The sequence below is a fragment of the Tamandua tetradactyla genome, chromosome 14 (assembly GCF_023851605.1).
Source record: "Tamandua tetradactyla isolate mTamTet1 chromosome 14, mTamTet1.pri, whole genome shotgun sequence".
NCBI lineage: Eukaryota > Metazoa > Chordata > Mammalia > Pilosa > Myrmecophagidae > Tamandua > Tamandua tetradactyla.
Genome location: NC_135340.1, coordinates 90,829,933 through 90,845,578, shown reverse-complemented (window position 1 = coordinate 90,845,578; position 15,646 = coordinate 90,829,933). Strand labels below are relative to the sequence as shown.

Here is a 15,646-nt window from a genome sequence, read left to right as displayed (position 1 = left end):
CTGTGTAGCCATTAATACTTCCCTCCCAAATTTATTAGTCTTGCAGCTCGCCCGTAACTTATGAATTACAGGCCCTGGTGGGAGCGCCACGGTTTTCACCATATATCACGGCGGACCCTGGCGTGCCCCCTCGCTGCACCAGCCTCCGGTGAAGCCCCGCAAGGGTGCGCCAGGTCAGGACCCCCGGCCCCTCCCACTGCTCGGCAGCCGTGGGGGAAGGAGCTGCGCTGGCATCGGTATTTGCCCTTGAGAGAAGAGAGGGTCTGCAAGGCCATGGGGGGCGAGTCGGGTTTCCTACCCCACCGCTGGCCTCCAGATGTCTGTGCATGACGGGGGACAGTGGGGACCCCTGTAGCCCCAGGGCCACAGGACTAAGGCTGGGGGCCTTGTACAAAGTGGCGCTTGAGGCTCCCGACAGGTCAGAGGGGAGAGGCAGTGCCCAAGTTGGGGCTCAGGTCTGGGTTTGGATCACAGTGCATCCTTGAGCAAGTTACTTAACCTCTCTGAGCAGGGCAGACTTCGTGGCCATGCTGTGGCGTGGTCACACGGGACCCCACGCTTGGTTGAGATTCTTAATAGTTTTTAGACACGTGGGCCCTGCGTTTTCGTTGTGCGTTGGGCTGGTCCTATCTCCGAGCCCCAGTGTTTTTCCAGGTGAGTATCGGAACAGCAGTATATGTTAACAGAGAAGGACCGGGTGTGTTCAACTGTATGCACAGCTCTCACGTCTGGGACCCAGTAGGTGCTCAGAAAATGGTGGCTGCAGAGCAGAGGAGCGGCAGGTTGGGAGCTGGGAGAGGGAGCACCACCCCCGAGCCAGGGCTGGCAGCGCCCAGCAGCCTGGCCCATCCCCGCCGCCTCCAGGAAGCCAGCTGGACTGACTCACTGCCCGCCCGCCCCGCCTCCGACTTTCTGGGCACGTCAGGACTGCCACCGAAGGGGCAAATCCCACATAATGAGCGTTGCCACTGCCGCACTCGACAGGGCTTTAGTAGGATTAGTAAGGCGCTCACACCCAGGGAAGAAAGGCACCGGACGGCGGGGAGCAGCTGTGACAACTGCCCCAGAAGCCACCCGAGACCCGGGCTGGCAGGAAACACCGCCGGCTGGGGATCAAGTTCGTGAGAGACAGAATTCACAGTACCCGAAGGCCTTGCCCAGGCCAGACTTAACCTTCATCATCTTGTGGATTCTTCACAGCTCCTGGCCACCTAAGGGTTTGTGGTCCCCGTTTTACAGATGAGAGAGCCAAGGCTCAGAGTGGTCAAGGGATTTGCCTGAGACCACACAGCGGGTGTTCGACCAAGCTGGGCTCGACTTCTAGATCAGGTGTCTGTGTCTGGACCCACCTTTCTCTCCTGGCTCTCCAGGGTCTGCACAACTCAGCCAGCCCTTAGGTTGGTTCCTGTGGGTCCAGGGGACTCCCTCGGTCCTTTGACTCAAAGCAAACCTCAGGGGCAGGGGGAGCAAACACAGACCCGCCAGGCACACCCATGGAGCAAGCCATCGGATCCCTTAAAGCCACAGGCTCATCCTGGTAGGAGGCCATAGTCCAAGGGAGACAGTGTCTGGGTTTCCTGTGGCCACTGGAGGAAACTCACACACATGGGGTGGCTTAAAAGCACAAAATCTGGAGGCCCGATTTTCAGGTGGAAAAGCCAAGTGTGATCGGGGCCAGTCTCCCTCCAGAGGCTCTAGGAGAGACACCTTCTTTGGAGGACGCTGTCAGTCCTCGCTGTTCCCTGGCAGACTGTCACTGTGTGCCTGTGTCTCTGTGTCCACGTTTCCCTCTTATAAGGGCCCCCGTCATATTGGATTTAGGACCCGCCCCGGTCCAATATAACCTCATCGGACCTTAAAAACCTCTGCGGACACCCCGTTTCCAGAGAACGCCATGTTCACAGGTAGCGGGGGTTCAGACTTTGACCGTGACTTTTCAGGGGACACAATTCAACCTGCAGCAGAACCGTGATGTGTGACCCCAGGCCGGCCTGCAGGGCACGGCGATGACAGAGGGCATCGGGGTCTCCTCGCAGGTCACGGGCTTGGTGGGCGTCCGGCTGTGGGTGAGAGAAGAGCAAGTGCCACGTCCCGGCCCCGGGGGCAGGGGATCCGTTCCCCAAGGCGGGGGGACGCAGGAGGAGGAGATGCTGGTGGGGGAGCCAGAAGCTGAGTTCTGTTTCGGACATGTTGAGTGTCCCTGGGCAGCTGGCCAGACACGGCCGAAGCAGGACACGTGCCCAAGCCGGAGATGGTTTGGCCGAGGCTAGTTTTCGTCACTAGCTTGGATGGAGATGGGGACTGCAGCGCGGTCCTGAAGAGAGATCCAGAACCTAACCTGCCCAAACCCGGGTTCAGAGGCCCCCAGGAGGCCTCTGGGCTGAAACCGACAAGCTGGCATCTACCCAGGATGACAGAGTCCTCTGGGGGCTAAAACCTCCGTCACCCAGATGCAGGGGGCGGAGGGGGGTACCCAGCTCCCGCCGGGAAGGCCTGAGCGCCACGTTGGCCAAGCTGCACATGAGCCGGTGGAGGAGCGCGCTTGCTAAGCACCTTGAGGCTTTAGGGGCATTAGGGGACCCGTCAGATCACAGCAGACCTCAGGAAGGAAGGAAGGGCCCGTTAAACCCTCCCCGCCCTGCGGGGCTGGTGAGGATTGAAGGAGGTGGGCTTGGAAAGGGCCGAGCTTCGCAGAGCAGACACTGAACGCCGACTCCCTCCGCCCCGTCCTTCCCATCCTGAAGCCCTGAGAGTGGAAAGGTTTGTGTCGAGGAAGAAACCGAGGTCCAGAGAGGGCCTGTGACCTGCTCGAGCGCCCACGTCAGGTCGGGGGCAGCACCGGTGACGAGGGCCCGGGGTCTGAGTTTGCTTCTCCTGCCCGTGGCCCCCTTGGGATAAAGGATGTGTGGACACCTTTAGCCTCAGGATAAACCCGAGATCGGTGGCCAGGACCTGCTGGGGCGGCCCGAGACCCCAGGGCCCTGGGGCTCGCACTGCTTGCTGGGAGCAGCTACACGGCCCCTCCAGCGCGGCATCTGCAGCATCAGGGAGACGCGGCTGCCGTCGGAAGCTGCTGGAGCGCTTTTCTGCGGCCGATCCCCAAGCAGGGTCCGGAGCCAGCCAGGGGCCCCGCCCTCGGCTCCGGCATTAGTGCAAAACGCACCTCTGACCGCAGGCATTTCGAGATCAAAGGAGGCCAAAAAAGCTTTTAAGAGCCAAGCCTTGTGTGTGCTGCACGCATCTTCTCGCCTCAGGTCACACAGGCGTCTGCAGCCGTCTCCGGGGTGCCTGGGGAGCGGCCTCCGAGGACATCAGTCCCTGCGCCTGCACACGGGGTGCAGGCTCTGGGGGCAACGCTGAGCAGCCCCCACAGCTTCCACAGGAGAGGAAGGACAGACCCTCGTGCGCCGACACTCCCTAGCAATCGTACACCCGTTAGCATCTCTCGTCTCCAGAACAAGTCTCTGAAGTAGGTGTCCCCATTTTACAGACATGCAAATAGAGGCTCAGAAAGGGCAGCTCAGCTGATACATAGCAGAGTCGAGGCGTGAAACCACACAGATTCTGACGCCTTCCACACTCCCCGGATCTGGTGGGGCTGCAGAAAGCACCCCTCAGCGCAGTCGGACCAGCTGCCGGCCCCAGCCGAGGGTCATCGCACTGTCCCTCTCCAAGCCATGCCAGACCCACCTGACTCCATCAGCCCACCCTTCCTGGGGCTTCCTCCCCAACCTGAGTGTCGGCGTCTCTGATTTCGCTGCCTCCCTGCTGGCATCTTCCAAACCACTCTCCCCACAACCTTGGGAGTGACTTCTCCGAATCAAACCTGACCGTGCGCCAACCCTCCTGTGATTCCCCACTGCCACTGGAGCAATGCCAGGGTCCTTGGGATGGCGTTTGCGTCTTCTGTCACCCGCTGTCCCTCCCACTCCTGGGCCACTCTGAACATAAGTTTCTCCTCTCCCTCATCCCTCTCTCAGTGTCCCACCGTACTGATGTCTTGGAGGGGTTGAGCCCATGTTATCTCCCTCGACCTGGATGACCTTTTCCCTTCTCATTCATCCACTCATTCATTCATTCATTCATTCATTCATTCAGTAATCACCTGCTGGGCATCTCTTTGGGGCCAGGAGCTGTGCAGGGGCTGGAGATGCTGCCATGCTCCCCAGCCCTTAGGGCTCCATCCCTCTGCTGCGTGGGGACGGTCAGGGCCCTCAGTGGACCGAGCTGAGGGGGTTGCTCCCCGATGCACCTTGTGGTGGGCTGGTGGTCCCCACCCACAGGGCTTGTGAGGCTCCTGCGTGGAGGGCAGCGCTCCCAGTGCCCCCGAGAACCTCAGGTGGACTCGGAGACTCAGTCCACCCAGATGGGGAAGGCCCTGACGAGCTCGTCCCCCCACCCCTCATCTAGAGTCGGGGACACTGAGGACAGACAAGGGGAGGGTCCCCTCCAGGTTGTATACGGGGTGCTTGGTCTGAACCCTGGCCCCGCGGTGCCGCATCGGACCCGCTGCCTGGGTCAGCTGGGACGCTCCGGGCACACGTCCAGCCCTGCAAGTTTGAAATCCACAGCGGGTGCAGATGCCCACGCAGAGGCCTCTGGGGTCCGGGGCCTCTTCTTAGGGTGATGGGGAGGTGGGAAAGGAGCGTGACTGCCGCGATCCCCACCTCTTGGGCCCCCAGACAAGCTGTGTCACTCGCTCTTCTCCGCCCCACCTCCTAGAAGCTGCGGCGACAGACGACATGAACAGCTACGCCACGCAGTACTACAACGGGCCCAGCAGCGGTGAGTCTTCACTGTTCCAGGGGTGGCTGTGCGTGTTCCGTAACCTCGGCCGCAGCCCCCTGCCAGATGTGCCCCCTGGAGCCCCTAAACCTGAGCCTGGGGGCGACTCCCTAGCTTCGGGAGCCGGGGCGTGCCATCGCCTGGCGGCAGGAACCGTAACTGCAGGCAGAGCCCAGGGTCCGAAATCCCTGGGGCTCCCAGCACGCTGCAGGGGCTGCGTCTGCGGGTACTGTGGTGGGGGGAGCTCGGGGAGCCCTGGAACCGAAAGCATCTAGAACTCTGAGGGACCTCAGTGCCTCCCACCCTGAGAACCTTTCAGGGTGAGCTGGCAGCTTTATGGGACTGCAGAAATCAGCAGGCATCAGGCAAGCCCCTGCTTGATGGATGTTTCATTCTTGAACTTGAAAAAGTCCCAAGGACGCCTAATGGTTTTGACTTACGGGAAAGGTTAAGTTTTAAAATAATACCCGGTGCTTTAATGTCTTATTTCAGATGTCTGAATCCTTGCAGTTTGGATTTCACAGCCCTTAAAACCCACTCTTACCCTGCAGCCAGGGCTCATGCCACCCGGTGACGGGCTCACTTTGGTCTCTGAGCTCAAGGTTAGAGACTGCCTGGGGCCTCCGCTCCCAGCACACTGCGGCGCTGGGGCTGGGAGAGTTTGTCCCGGGACAGGTGCGGCGCGCTTGAATGTTTTTCCTTTCTACCATCTAAGACCTTTTACTTCTTCTCTCGCCCTTCTCAGAAGCTCGTCCCCTCTGCTGGTTTCGAAGCCCATCGCCTCCAGCCCAGACCTGTCCCCCAATCTGTTCTCCCCACAATTCTGGCGAGGAACCTTCCCACGCTACACTGTGATTTGGCCCCTGATGCTTCTCAGCTGAAGAGCTTTTGCAGTGGCCTCTGGCCCCTCCCCCCTCAGAAATTAGCCAGCCTGCTGAAGGCACAGCGGACCCCATCACCCCCTCTCCCACCCCCACTTTAAACTTCCAGTGACTCCCTCAGACAGTGCAGTCCAAATTCCTTATCCGGGCATACCAGGCTTTCTGAGCTAGGATGAGCTGGGCTATGCTGCAGTGAGAAATAAGCCCCAAATCTCAGTGCTTCACATAAAGCAAACAAGGCGTCAGGGGCTCTGCCTCTGTGCTGTCCCCCTCATCTGGCACCTAGGGGCCAGAGCGGCCACCCTCTCTTCTAGAGTCTCCCTGGCTGCCAGGGCACAGCACCAGCCACTCTTGACCTTCTATGGGCAGTGCCGCAGGCCACTTCTCACTGTCCACACTTGAGTTCACACAAGAGGGCGGGGAGCATAGTCCTGCCTGTGGCTTAAGGGGTGGTGGCTGTCGGCCAAAGAAATGCCCTCTGCGGAAAGAACCCAAAACCATCCAGATGAAAGCAAGCCCAGGCCACCTCCTCTGAGCTTGCTGCAGCGTGGGGTCAGCCGCCGTCACTTGCATCTGGCAGAGACTCAAAGGCAGGCGGTCGGGAGCGGGGAAGCGTCACGGTGGGACAGAGAGAAGATCCAGGTCGGAGGTGGGCGGACCAGCAGCGGGTCACCCTGTGTGGTGGTTTAAAGGAGCATGCTTGGCTTTCTTCGGAAGCAGGAGCAAAAATCAGGGAAGGTGTCCATCGTGATCAAGTCCTGGGCCCAACGGCTGCAGGGATGGCCGTGTGGCTCTCCTGAACGCGTGGCTGCGGACAGTGGTTCGGCTTCCCGGGCTGGTGGCTCTTAGTCACGGCTCAGGATTCTGTTTTTAATATATGGCCTGGCCGTTGTCGGTTTATACATATATTCAGTCTCTCACCGAGCCCTGCCCCGTGCACGCCGCAGAGCGGGGCCGCGTGACCAGCACCCCCTTTGCTCTCTTGCAGACAGCGGCATCCCGGACCCCGCCGCGTGTGTGGTCACCACAGCCGCCATCGACGTCCACCGGCCCCGCGTCTCCTCCGACCTCTGCTCGGGGGACATGCCCCCGAAGCCAGGCAGCACCGGCACGGCGCCCGAGGGTGCCTCCCGTGCCCAGGGGGGCGGCAGCCGGACGCCGGCCTCCTGCACGGACTGCAGCCCGGCCCGCCCCGTGCCCACCCCGGAGCCCGGGCGCCCCACCCTGCCCGCACCCCCGCCAGCCCCCCGGCCGCAGGCGGCGGAGGCCACGCTGCAGGACCTGCTCTCCTCCCTGTCGGAGGACCCCTGCCTGTCCCAGCGGGCCTCCGACCCGGCCCCCCTGGCCCGGCCCGGTCCGGCAGGTTCGGTGGAAACCAGCCCCGAGCTGGAGCCCACGGTGAGTCTGTTTGACCCTCAGCCCCAGGAGGGCGTCACCGTCCTGCGGATCAAGCCTGTCCTTCACTTCCAGCCCCCCGCGCCCGCGCTGGAGGAGAAGCTCAGATCTTTGGAATCCAAAGAGCAAAAGTTGCACCGAGTCCCTGAGGTGTAGGAGCCTCCAGGCCGGCGCGTGGGGGAGGAGGAGGGAGACAGCCATCTCGAAGGTCTCCTGGGGCCCTGAACACCCCCACAGGCTGCACGCGGGGGGCGGGGCCCGGGGCCGGCCTGGCTCCCCCAAGGTGCCGCCTGCCTCCAGGGATGGGGACCCCAGGCCAGGAGGCCACATGCCTCGGACCTCAAAGCCCAGCAGACCCTGGTCTCCTGCCCTGCTCAGGGGAGGCGAGGCGGGTGCTGGGGGCTGGGTTTTCTTTAGTTTTTTTTGTTTTTTTTTAACCATTTTTACAAAAAAACAACCTGTGGCCCAGCTTCAGCAGGGTAGGGTGCGGGGCCTGCTCAGTCTCTTCCGTGGCCTTCGGTCCTGACCCTGGACCCTCGGGGACAGCACTGTGAACTGGGGCTGCCGCGCCCCCCACCCGAGCCGCCTCCCCCGGGAATGTGGGGGGCGGCGACACAACCACAGAGACTGCCACCTGAGCCTGTTTCGTTTGTCCTCATCCTCTCATTTCAGCATGAACGATTCTGAGTCTTTTCAAGATAAATCTCGTTTTCACCATTACAGGACGTAAAGCGACGGATCTGGAGGTGGGGGGAGGGTCGCGGAGGTGGGGACAGCCATTTTCCAGCCTTGGCTTTCATAATAAAACCCAGCTGCACTGAGACCTCCAGTTGATGGGAGTTTTCCTTGGGCTGCTAGGCCCCGGGCGAGGCGTCTGGGGAGCTCGCCTGGGTTCAGGTTCAGTTTTGGGTTTGGGGTCGGGCTGGCACTGGGGAAGGCCCTTCCTTGGCGTCTAGAGTGGAAAGCACCCCTGGTTGTGTGACCTGGGCTGGTACCTCCCCTCCCTGCCCCCCACAAACCGGAGCTCGCACATCGGCCTGCTGGCTGGCCACTCCCTGACCCAGCTCTTCCCTCGGGGCCACAGCTGAGCCGGCGTCTCGCCGGAAGCCCCCTCGTCCTCCTGCGTCCCAGCAGGTGCCACCCTCCACCCCGTACTGGCTGTGCCCTGTGGCTCCTCCTTGCCCCCTCCCACAGGCAGTCACTCTCCTGCCAGTTCTACCTTCCACACCGCTGGTCCCCAGGCCCCAGCCCTTCCCCCCAGCCCCGAACCCCCGAGGCTCCCCCACAACTGGACTGCAGCCCCTGCCTCCTTGCCACCAGCCTCCGGTCCCACCTCCTCCAGCCCCTCCTCCTCCCTTGCTGCCAGGTGCACCTTTCTGCGATGCTAGCCTGATGAGTGTCCCCGCCTCAGAATCTTCCCAGGGCTTTATTTTATTTTTAATATGCCAAAAAAAGCAGACATGGAATGAAAGACTTTAAAAAAATTCCTCAAGGGCTCCCCATTGCCCTGGGAGAGCTCAGCCTGGTTCTCAGCCCTTCCTTGGGCTGGCTCCGACTGCCTCTCAGGCCACCCCTGCTTCCTTGCACCCCTGCCACCCCTGCCTTCAGGACAATGCATGCTCCCCCGAGACTGTCGCCTGTCCTTCCTGCCCCCCACCCTCCCCTCTCTGTCTGGGTGGGCCTCGCTGCACACCCCACCTGCCCTCGCTACAAGGCGTCGTGCCCCCTGAACCCACCCCTGACATGTAGTGGTCCGGCTCAGGCAGAACCGGCCTCCCCGCCCTCCCCACCTGTCCCCGCCCTCCCCTGCGCCCCCGCCCAGGAGCCTCTGAGAGCTTAGGGGTCAGGCCTGAGAGCCCCAGGCCCCTGCATGTGGCCCGGCTTCTGAATGAGGGGTGGGCTCAGCGGTGCCCTCGGCATTGTGGTGGAAGGGGGCATCCGGTCTCCCGGGCACCAGGTCTCCCGGAAGTGGGCAGGACAGACACGAGCCTCTCCCCAAGCTCCGGCCCGGGGACAGAAAGGAAGCAGTGTGCGGCCTGGCTGGGACCAGGGGAGGCCCACGGGGACAGTCTCCCTGGGCTGGACCCCCTGGCGTCTTGGTCCCAGCCAGGCCAGCACACGACATCACTGCCCCGCCCTCCCCCAGCCTGTCCTCACAGCCCCTCCACGACTCATCTGTACAGAGCCAGCACCCGTCCTGCAGCGTGCTCCAGGGAGTTCCTCCCCACACACTCACATGCACACACACCAACACTCGCGCACATGCACGCACACACGCCCTCCTCCGACAGTGGGTGATGGGAGAGCCCCTCTGCCGGCCCCTCCCTGCCCAGGCCTTGGCGAGGCTGAGGGGGACAATTTCCGCGTGACCAGTCCCTGGAGGGGCGCAGCGTGGACACTTGGGAAAGATGGTTGAACTGGAAGGAAGGGCGGGGCCCCCTGCGGGCAGCTGCAGCAGAGCCCCCCCGGTTCACCGGAGCTCAGCCGTTGTCAAAAAAAAAAAAAAGCATAAAAGCAGCCATAGGTACACGGGTGAGCCTTTCTGAGGGTGGCAGCAGACCTGCCAAGGGGGGCCTGGTAAAGGACAGGAGCTGCATCCTGGGGCATTGTGGGTCACCAACGGCCGACGTCGGCTCCCGCCGCCGGGAGCTGCGCGAAGACCTCCAACACTTGGGTCCGTTTCTCCTTCAAATGACCCCGAGGGGCAGGAGGCCCTATGTCCATTTTACAGATGGGGAAACTGAGGCCAAGAAAGTTAAGAAACTTTCTTGAGGTCAGACGCTGGTAAGATCTGCCTGGCACCGTGCTGGGTGCTGGGTGCTGGGTGCCGGGTGCTGGGTACTGGGTGCTGGGTGCTGGGCCCCACACTTCGGAGCTTTGGGAAGCAAAGGGCATCATAGGGTCATTCTTGGCTCTTGCCACGCGATGGGCTGGAAGGCGTTATGTGATGCACTCTCTCGGGCGGGGGCGGGGGCAGTGACTGGGGGTACCCCCCTCGGCCAGGCCGAGCTTGCTGAGCTGTGACTGGCCCTAGCCACTGGCCGCCATGGCCCCAGCTCTCGGGGTTAGTCTTGGTGCCCCAGGAGGAGACCCGTCCTGCACCCAGGCAACGTCACGTCCCCGCGGCGCGGCCAGCGCAGCTGCACGGAGGGGTCTCACCGGTGCTCACACCCACTGTGGGTTTCCACCCCAGTGAGAGAACCACAGAGTGAGATGCCAGGCCAGTGGTGCCGGCTCCCTGCCTCAGTTTCCCCACAGAAAGCCCCACTTTAAAAAGCTAATTTGTTTTTTTATTTTTTTTATTTTTTTATTTATTTATTTTTTTAGGGTCCAACTGAAGCCCAGCTGTACAGGCTCTACTCTTTTTTTTTTATTTTATTAATTAAAAAAAATTAACAAACAAAACATTTAGAAATCATTCCATTCTACATATATAATCAGTAATTCTTAATATCATCACATAGTTGCATATTCATCATTTCTTAGTACATTTGCATCAATTTAGAAAAAGAAATAAAATGATAATAGAGAAAAAAACACTATACATACCATACCCCTTACCCCTCGCTTTCATTTACCACTATTTTAAACTGAATTTATTTTAACATTTGTTCCCCCTATTATTTATTTTTATTCCATATGTTCTACTCTTCTGTTGATATAGTAGCTAAAAGGAGCATCAGACACAAGGTTTTCACATTCACAGAGTCTCATTGTGAAAGCTATATCATTGTTCAATCATCATTAAGAAACATGGCTACTGGAACACAGCACTACATTTTCAGGCTATTCCCTCCAGCCTCTCCACTACATCTTGAACAACAAGGTGATATCTACTTAATGCGTAAGAATAAAAGGTGATATCTACTTAATGTGTAAGAATAACCTCCAGGATAACCTCTTGACTCTGTTTGGAATCTCTCAGCCATTGACACTTTGCCTCATTTTACTCTTCCCCCTTTTGGTCGAGAAGGTTCTCTCAGTCTCTTGATGTTAATTCTCAGCTCATTCTAGGGTTTTCCTCAATCCCTTGATGCTGAGTCTCAGCTCATTCCAGGATCTTTGTCCCACGTTGCCAGGAAGGTCGACACCCCTGGGAGTCATGTCCCACGCAGAGGGGGAGGGTGTTGAGACTGCTCATCATATTGGCTGGAGAGAGAGGCCACATCTGAGCAACAAAAGAGGCTCTCTTGGGGGTGACTCTTAGGCCTAAATTTTAAGTAGACTTGACCTACCTTTTGTGGGGTTAAGTTTCATGTGAACAAACCCCAAGACTGGGGGCTCAGCCTATAGCTTTGGTTGTCCACACTGCTTGTGAGAATATCAAGAATTCAACTTGGGGAAGTTGAATTTCTCCCCACTCTCACCATTCCCCAAAGGGGGCTTGCAAATACTTGTCCAGTCACTGATCAAATCACTCTGGGATTCATCGGGGCATCACTTTGGACAAACCAACAAAATCTCATGTCCTACCTGAGATTCCAAGTACTTATGACATTCAATCAAAGTATCTACATGAGTTATATTAGGAAATGCTGTAGTCAAAATCTAAATTTTGTAACAAATAAACATTTTTTGCTTTAGTCTCACACATAATGTGACATTTTAAAGTATTAGTTATCATCTATTTTCAGCACCCTGCAATAATGACATTCCTTTGTTCTTCCTCATGCAAAAACATGTTTAAAATTTGTACATTGTACATTTCACTATTATTATACACTCTAGGCATTCCTCGATTATACCATCTCAGTCTTTAACAGCTATCTTTCTTTCTGATTTCATTTATGTCCCCAGCCCTCCTCCCTCTATCATTCTCACATGCAGCTTCATTCAGTGTTTTAACATAATTACATTACAGTTAGGTAGTACTGTGCTGTCCATTTCTGAGTTTTTGTATCCAGTCCTGTTGCACAGTCCATATCCCTTCAGCTCCAGTTACCCACTATCTTACCCTATTTCTATTTCCTGATGATCTCTGTTACCAATGACATATTCCAAGTTAATTCACTAATGTCGGTTCATATCAGTGAGACCATACCATATTTGTCCTTTAGTTTTTGGCTAGTCTCACTCAGCATAATGTTCTCTTGGTCCATCCATGTTGTTACATACTTCATAAATTTATTCTGTCTTAGAGCTGCATAATATTCCATCGTATGTATATACCACAGTTTGTTTAGCCACTCATCTGTTGATGGACATTTTGGCTGTTTCCATCTCCTTGCAATTGTAAATGATGCTGCTATAAACATTGGTGTGCAAATGTCCATTTGTGTCTTTGCCCTTAAGTCCTCTGAGTAGATACCTAGCAGTGGGATTGCTGGGTCATATGGCAATTCTGTATTCAGCTTTTTGAGGAACCGCCAAACTGCCTTCCACAGCGGTTGCTCCTTTTGACATTCCCACCGACAGTGGATAAGTGTGCCTTTTTCTCCACATCCTCTCCAGCACTTGTCATTTTCTGTTTTGTTGATAATGGCCATTCTGGTGGGTGTGAGATGATATCTCATTGTGATTTTGATTTGCATTTCTCTAATGGCCAGGGACATTGAGCATCTGTTCATGTGCCTTTTGGCCATTTGTATTTCCTCTTCTGAGAAGTGTCTGTTCAAGTCTTTTGCCCATTTTGTAATTGGATTGGCTGTCTTTTTGTTGTTGAGTTGAACAATCTCTTTATAAATTCTGGATACTAGACCTTTATCTGATATGTCGTTTCCAAATATGGTCTCCGATTGTGTAGGCTGTCTTTTTACTTTCTTGATGAAGTTCTTTGATGCACAAAAGTGTTTAATTTTGAGGAGCTCCCATTTCTTTCTTTCTTTCTTCAGTGCTCTTGCTTTAGGTTTAAGGTCCATAAAACCGCCTCCAATTGTAGGTTTCATAAGATATCTCCCTACATTTTCCTCTAACTGTTTTATGGTCTTAGACCTAATGTTTAGGTCTTTGATCCATTTTGAGTTAACTTTTGTATAGGGTGTGAGATACGGGTCCTCTTTCATTCTTTTGCATATGGATATCCAGTTCTCTAGGCACCATTTATTGAAGAGATTGTTCTGTCCCAGGTGAGTTGGCTTGACTGCCTTATCAAAGATCAAATGTCCATAGATGAGAAGGTCTATATCTGAGCACTCTATTCGATTCCATTGGTCAATATATCTATCTTTATGCCAGTACCTTGCTGTTTTGACCACTGTGGCTTCATAATATGCCTTAAAGTCAGGCAGCGTGAGACCTCCAGCTTCGTTTTTTTTCCTCAAGATACTTTAAGCAATTCAGGGCACCCTGCCCTTCCAGATAAATTTGCTTATTGGTTTTTCTATTTCTGAAAAGTAAGTTGTTGGGATTTTGATTGGTATTGCATTGAATCTGTAAATCAATTTAGGTAGAATTGACATATTAACTATATTTAGTCTTCCAATCCATGAACACGGTATGCCCTTCCATCTATTTAGGTCTTCTGTGATTTCTTTTAACAGTTTCTTAAAGTTTTCTTTGTATAGGTCTTTTGTCTCTTTAGTTAAATTTATTCCTAGGTATTTTGTTCTTTTAGTTGCAATTGTAAATGGAATTCATTTCTTGATTTCCCCCTCAGCTTGTTCATTGCTAGTTTATAGAAACACTACAGATTTTTGAATGTTGATCTTGTAACCTGCTACTTTGCTGTACTCATTTATTAGCTCTAGTAGTTTTGCTGTGGATTTTTCAGGGTTTTTGATGTATAGTATCATATCATCTGCAAACAGTGATAGTTTTACTTCTTCCTTTCCAATTTTGGTGCCTTGTATTTCTTTTTCTTGTCTAATTGCTCTGGCTAGAACTTCCAACACGATGTTGAATAACAGTAGTAATAGTGGACATCCTTGTCTTGTTCCTGATCTTAGGGGGAAAGTTTTCAATTTTTCCCCATTGAGGATGATATTAGCTGTGGGTTTTTCATACATTCCCTTTATCATTTTAAGGAAGTTCCCTTGTATTCCTATCCTTTGAAGTGTTTTCAACAGGAAAGGATGTTGAATCTTGTCAAATGCCTTCTCTGCATCAATTGAGATGATCATGTGATTTTTCTGCTTTGATTTGTTGATATGGTGTATTACATTAATTGGTTTTCTTATGTTGAACCATCCTTGCATACCTGGGATGAATCCTACTTGGTCATGATGTATAATTCTTTTAATGTGTTGCTGGATTCGATTTGCTAGAATTTTGTTGAGGATTTTTGCATCTATATTCATTAGAGAGATTGGTCTGTAGTTTTCTTTTTTTGTAATATCTTTGCCTGGTTTTGGTATGAGGATGATGTTGGCTTCATAGAATGAATTAGGTAGCTTTCCCTCCGCTTCAATTTTTTTGAAGAGTTTGAGCAGGGTTGGTACTAATTCTTTCTGGAATGTTTGGTAGAATTCACATGTGAAGCCGTCTGGTCCTGGACTTTTCTTTTTGGGAAGCTTTTGAATGACTGATTCAATTTCTTGACTTGTGATTGTTTTGTTGAGGTCATCTATTTCTTCTTGAGTCAAAGTTGGTTGTTCATGCCTTTCTAGGAACTTGTCTATTTCATCTACATTGTTGTATTTATTAGCATAAAGTTGTTCATAGTATCCTATTATTACCTCCTTTATTTCTGTGAGGTCAGTGGTTATGTCTCCTCTTCCATTTCTGATCTTATTTATTTGCATCCTATCTCTTCTTCTTTTTGTCAATCTTGCTAAGGGTCCATCAATCTTGTTGATTTTCTCATAGAACCAACTTCTGGTCTTATTGATTTTCTCTATTGTTTTCATGTTTTCAATTTCATTTATTTCTGCTCTAATCTTTGTTATTTCTTTCCTTTTGCTTGCTTTGAAGTTAGTTTGCTGTTCTTTCTCCAGTTCTTCCAAGTGTACAATTAATTCCCGAATTTTTGCTCTTTCTCCTTTTTTGATATAGGCATTTAGGGCAATAAATTTCCCTCTTAGCACCGGCTTTGCTGCATCCCATAGGTTTTGATATGTTGTGTTTTCATTTTCATTCACCTCGAGATATTTACTAATTTCTCTTGTTATTTCTTCCTTGACCCACTGGTTTTTTAAGAGTGTGTTGTTGAGCCTCCACGTATTTGTGAATTTTCTGGCACTCTGCCTATTATTGATTTCCAACTTCATTCCTTTATGATCTGAGAAAGTGTTGTGTATGATTTCAATCTTTTAAAATTTGTTGAGACTTGCTTTGTGACCCAGCATATGGTCTATCTTTGAGAATGATCCATGAGCACTTGAGAAAAAGGTGTATCCTGCTGTTGTGGGGTGTAATGTCCTATAAATGTCTGTTAAATCTAGCTCATTTATTGTAATATTCAAATTCTCTGTTTCTTTATTGATCCTCTGTCTAGATGTTCTGTCCATTGATGAGAGTGGGGAATTGAAGTCTCCAACTATTATGGTAGATGTGTCTATTTCCCTTTTCAGTATTTGCAGTGTATGCCTCACGTATTTTGGTGCATTCTGGTTCGGTGCATAAATATTTATGATTGTTATGTCTTCTTGTTGAATTGTTCCTTTTATTAGTAGATAGTGTCCTTCTTTGTCTCTTTTAACTGTTTTACA

At 53.4% G+C, this 15,646-nt stretch overlaps 1 protein-coding gene across 2 annotated transcripts in view; it reads left to right on the top strand.

Annotated features, from left to right (window-relative positions):
* Nucleotides 1-7,884, top strand: part of TMEM266 (transmembrane protein 266) — a 108,914-nt gene extending 101,030 nt beyond the window's left edge. For both annotated transcript variants that reach the window (XM_077128479.1, XM_077128478.1), the window contains exons 10-11: nucleotides 4,723-4,785; nucleotides 6,655-7,884. In XM_077128479.1, coding sequence (XP_076984594.1) covers nucleotides 4,723-4,785; nucleotides 6,655-7,217 — 626 coding nt within the window. In that variant the 3' untranslated portion in view covers nucleotides 7,218-7,884. The remainder of the gene's footprint in view (nucleotides 1-4,722; nucleotides 4,786-6,654) is intronic.
* The last annotated feature ends 7,762 nt before the right edge of the window (nucleotides 7,885-15,646 follow it).